The sequence below is a fragment of the Montipora capricornis genome, chromosome 14 (genome assembly GCF_036669925.1).
Source record: "Montipora capricornis isolate CH-2021 chromosome 14, ASM3666992v2, whole genome shotgun sequence".
Classification (NCBI taxonomy): Eukaryota; Metazoa; Cnidaria; class Anthozoa; order Scleractinia; family Acroporidae; genus Montipora; species Montipora capricornis.
The window spans coordinates 16,474,661-16,479,885 of NC_090896.1; the positions used below are offsets into that span (position 1 = coordinate 16,474,661).

The 5,225-nt window shown below is 42.9% G+C and overlaps 3 protein-coding genes across 3 annotated transcripts; all 3 read right to left on the reverse strand.

Moving 5' to 3' along the window:
* Positions 1–2,303: 2,303 nt before the first annotated feature.
* On the reverse strand, positions 2,304–2,984 carry LOC138031514 (uncharacterized). Its single transcript, XM_068879198.1, has one exon. It carries the CDS (start codon positions 2,982–2,984, stop codon positions 2,304–2,306), a length of 681 nt encoding a protein of 226 aa, XP_068735299.1.
* A 122-nt stretch (positions 2,985–3,106) lies between these two features.
* Positions 3,107–3,835, reverse strand: LOC138031515 (uncharacterized). Its single transcript, XM_068879199.1, has one exon. The coding sequence runs from the start codon at positions 3,833–3,835 to the stop codon at positions 3,107–3,109; it is 729 nt and encodes a 242-aa protein (XP_068735300.1).
* A 102-nt stretch (positions 3,836–3,937) lies between these two features.
* LOC138031516 (uncharacterized) lies at positions 3,938–4,615 on the reverse strand. The gene has a single exon (XM_068879200.1). The coding sequence runs from the start codon at positions 4,613–4,615 to the stop codon at positions 3,938–3,940; it is 678 nt and encodes a 225-aa protein (XP_068735301.1).
* Between the last annotated feature and the right edge of the window lie 610 nt (positions 4,616–5,225).

Below are 5,225 nucleotides of genomic sequence, written 5' to 3' on the forward strand. Positions count from 1 at the left end.
TATTTTTATACTGTATAATGATGTAGGATATCTTTTAAACGGGAATCCCGAACCATCGAGTTTGGATTCGAGTTCGAGTTAGAGTTCGAGTTCGAGTTGGACTTCGAGTTAGGGTTCGAGTTGGAGTTAGAGTTGACTATAAAAATAAAACCCCCCTCCCCCCAAAAAGAAATAGAGGGGTAGGGTAGGGTAGGTCCCGCAAAACCAGAGCCCGCCGAGATACTTACATTTTTCGAAGGACCGCTTGTGCTTATGGGAGGGCACAAACAATGATAGTATGACAAGGAATATTTTTCCTTGAAATGTAAATGCTAACCATGATCCATGATGCTAACCAACGATCTCTCATGAAGAGAAAGGATTTGAATCAAAGCAGTGTCCATTTCTGTTAAGAAAGTGCAAGTGGCATGACGTGTGACGCGTGACACTAACCTTGTCCACGTCCAGTTATCTTATGCCAAATCACACATTTCCTGGATGGCAAACGATGGTAAGATCATAGGCGCCGTTGTTGGTCATCCTGTCTTTAACAATGGAAAGGTACGTTTGATCTCTTTATGAAGACTTGCATTTGAAAGATTTTTTTTGAAATGTAAATTAGCACTGAAACATGCCTATGTTTTCAGGGATGAAACAATCATTGAGATATCTTCATCACCAGAGAGGGATGGCGATAATGCACGTGGCGATACAATGTATATATATTAATGCTCTATATTTTAATGTGTCAGCAATTTTATTACTTAAACCACATGAAAAAAAAAAAGAAAAATCCCAATATTGCCCCGAATTCCTGTTCTTCGCCCAGCTTATACATCTCTTTGCTTATTAACATTAATATTAAATAACAATTATACATTATTATCAATTATATACTTGCGTTTTAATTATTAACTTGAAGCGCAACTCGAAGTCCAACTCGAAGTCCAACTCGAACTTGAATCCAAATTCGATGATACCTTACTCCCCCTTTAAACTGATGTGATGCAGTTTTCTGTTTTATCGGTCAATAAAGTAAACATTATGCTTGAGCATTCAAGATAACTGGACTTAGTGGTTATGGGACAACCACAGAAGAGCATAGAGAGTTGCAATGAAAATGCGACCCTAGCCATATCTGTTGAAACACTCAAGAAATGTGGGGCTTTAAACGCAATGTTCAATGGGAATTCAAAATATTGGGGGGAACTTGCAGGGGCTCAACTCTGCGAGAGGCAAAACCTCTGAAAACAAGTGAACAGTAAATCATGTAAAGTTCACTCATTCTTCCTGGCTGTAATCAAGTCACCAAGCTTACTTTTAGCCCACCAAAATTTACCTGCACATTAAACTTACCATAGAGCATTAGGGCATGGCACACTGTAAGCTTGCGAATGATGTGTTGTGCCGCCCTCAATGTGCAAATGACTGGATCTACCCTTCTTAACGACTCTTCTATGAATACGGAGCCCTCTGTTCCTCAATCTGCCCTGCACTAAACGTCTGCCAGAACTTGGTGTAGTTCTCAGTATATGTCAAGCTCTTCATCGGATATGTCATTAAATTCCACATCTCGTCCAATGGGCAACCCAAACTCAAGTCTACAGCAACGAATGGTTTGCTCTGAAATGCCAAGGATCCTGGCAAGATCAGCCCATCGGAACGCTGCCTCTCCATGTAAAGTTTCCAACTAATCTTGAGCAAGTGCTAACCATGGTCTTCCAATGCCCCCGTTCCTCGCTGTCGAAACAATAGCCGGAGCAGCCAACTCCTCAAATGAGTCAATATCCCTCTCGGCTTCTTCTGCAGTTCCTTTGAAGTGGCATCATAGCTCGTTCAAGATGCCAAGTAATTGGTGTAAGTGACCGTTTAAACAAATTTCTTGTCCATATGATTCTTCTATTCTTGAAGTTAGAACACTTTTAAGCGTTTAACTAACTTTAAAAAGTTCTTTTGTATTCTTCCAGTCTACAAACAAAGAACTCCAAAGAATCAAACTGAGTGGCTGTTAAGTTTCATTGCTGTTGTGCTCTCCTAATTATAACACTTAATTCACCGAAAAACCTTTCTGTATCTGGAAGCCAAATCGTGGCTTCAGCAGATGCCATTTTGCATTTACTCCCTAAAATTTTCGCGGGGCCTTGGTATCAAATCACTTCACTTCCTGTCTTGTAAAATCACTTCCGCTTCCTCATCCTTTATCAAATACGGTACACCTTTTATATCGATCATCTTTTAGTTGTATTGGGCATCTTTTATTTATATCGGACATCTTTTAGTTGTATCAAACATTCTTTAGTTGTATTGGTCATCTTTTATTCATATCAGACATCTTTGCTTATGGATTTATGGCACATAACATTCATGTATGCACCATAACATTTGGTCCAATAAAACCAAAATGGCGGTGTGTGTGGTGCTAAACGGAGAACAGGAAGGTCTGCCATTAGTTGCGTCTCAGCCTTGTGCGCCATTTCACGGCAGAACCCACACTTAAATTTCACGGACTTGCATAGCTCGTTAGCTTTTAAGATCCAAATTTTCCTCCTTGTCTTGCCTGTGGTGGCTGCTACACCGGAGTGTCCGTACTGATGAGCGTGTCTTGTTACCAGTAAGGAAATCCAGTGGTCACTTGGAAGAAGGGCAGGGTGTCTCGTTTCGTATGACACAACACCTTCATCCACTCTTCCTCCAACTCTGATGATTCCGTTTTGGTCTCTGAACGGGCTGAGCGATTTGAATTTGCCCCTATCCAGTCTGCTGTAAAAGGTTGCCTGTGCTTGGTTTGTCCAGTAAATTTCTGCTTGCTGAAGCTCCTCAGGGGTCAGCAGTCCTTCCTTTCCATGCTGGTTGTATTTTCTCAATCGTATCTTTTCTGCTACCCTGCGTATTTGTGCCGTCACACGGATCAGTTTTCTCCAGCTTGAGAACTTGCATGGATCAATACCATTGCTAGCTTTATTTGCTGTGACAGCGGTCAGTATCTGCATCTGACGGCGTTCCATGTCTACATTCGGAGCTGGCGGGGATGTCGTAATCGGCCATTGACTTTCTGGTTGGTACAAGAACTCTGGGCCATGCTTCCATCTGCCTTGTAAACCATTAATGGCTCGCTACAGGTCCTCAGCTACGTTATCTTGACTGGGGATATGCTTCCACTGGTTTGGATCTGTGTTACTTTGATTTCTCCCACTCTCAAGGAGACGAACGGCTTAAAGCTGCATGACGGACTTTTAATCCAGGTGAAGGTGATAGTACTATCGGTAAAGAACTTAACATCTTTAAACTGTATCCTAGATTCCTCCTGAATGGATTTGGCTAGGCGACTTGCGAGAACGGCTGCTTGTAGCTCCAAGCTCGGAATTGTCAGCTGCTTCAGCGGGGATACTCGAGACTTTGCTGCGATAAACTTGACTGTGTAGGTGTTGTCATTCTTTCTCTGGCGTGCATAGGCACATGCTCCAAGCGCATCTTGTGGTGCGTCAGCGAAAACGCATAACATTGGCAGTTCCACAGCATGGACTATTGTTAAACATCTTTCGAAGAACACATTGTCTAGTTCCTTAATTTCCTGGAAGAGTGAAATCCAGGTTTCCTGAACTGCTAGTGGTATCTTGTCATCCCAGTCCAGCCCCAGCTGCCACAGTCTTTGCATTCCTATCTTTGTTCTGACGATAAATGCTGCTGCAAATCCAGTCGGATTGTAAATGCGAGCGACTTGACTCAGGATCATTCTTTTGGTCATCTTTTGCACATGGTTTGGCGTCACTAGGTCTGCTGCCACTGTAAAGTAAAACTTGTCTGTTTCAAAATTCCACAGGGTGCCCAGGACCTTCTCCTCATCTCCTTTGAACATGTTAGTTTTTTTCCCTACATCACCATTCACTTTCTCTTTGTTAGAAATCCAATCTTTAACTTTAAATCCTCCCGTGTTCAAAACAGTGTCTATGTCATTTGTTTATTTCCGAGCTTCCTTTTCTGTATCTACAGACTCACAGATGTCATCCATGTACGTGTTGTTCATGAGCACTTCGGCTGCTTCTGGGTAGCTTGCCTTGTTCTCTTGGGCTGTTTTTCTTAGAGCTATTTGCGCCATGGCGGGTGCGGGCCTATCCCCAAATGTCAAAACTGTTTTGACATAAGTGTCAGGTTCTCTGTCTGGTTCCATATTCCTCCAGAGATAGTGGTGTACGTGTTGATCTCTTTCGGGAATGAGGATCCGATGATACATCTTGGATATGTCTCCCAGTATTGCAACTTCCTTCTCGCGAAATCTCAAGACAACTCCAAATATACCGTTTAAAAGGTCAGGACCTTTTTTCCAGTAATTGTTCAGAACATGTCTTTGGAATGTAGAGGATGAATTGAAAACAATTCGAACAGGTGTGCTCTTCTTGTCTGGCCTTAGTTCAGCATGATGTGGGATGTAATGAACAGGACCATTATACTTCTGTTCTCCCTTTGACAGCTTTTGCGCAAATTGCATGTTTTCCATTTCCTCCATCTGTTTGCAGTAAGCTTCAGCTTGTTCAGGATTTCTTTTCAGGCGTCGTTCTGTTGACTGCGGGCGTTTTATTGCCAAGCCTCTGTTGTTTGGTAGTAGGTTAGGGTCTTCCTTCCAAGGGTAAGGGATCATCCATTGGTTTTCAACTTTGACTCCTCTCTTTCTGTTTGGGTCAGTTTGTCAGCATTGCAGACGGTTTCACGGCCACGCCCATAGTTTCGGTTGTCCAAAAGTCTGTTGAGTCTATTGGCGAGGCGTACTTGACGTGCAATATGCTGGTTACGTCACTGATCTGCTCTGGCTTTCCTCCAAAAACCATCCATCCAAGTGGAGACTTGCGAGCTAGCAGGTGGTCCACTTGTCTTGTCTCACCAGCATGCATATGTGCCTGATCAATGCTGATTAACAGATCAACGTGCCCTTTGCCACGGCGAAATCTGGTGTTTGGTAGGCTAAGAACCTCCGGCAAGTGCGAGGTTTTCACTGTTGGAATGTCGTCACTGATGCTGTGAATGCCGATTGCTTTAACGGTAAAACACTTGTTGTTGTCAATACAAGTTAGCTGAACATTGTACTCCTTTGTTTTCATTGTTTCGTCCTCGCCGCCAACTTTAGTAATGGTTATGGACACATCTTTTCCCTTCAAACCAAGAGTTTCAGCGGTTTCCTGTCGGATGAGAGTTACTTGGGCCCCCGAATCAAGAAGCATGTTTCCGCATTTAAAGAGACTGTTAGCATTGCC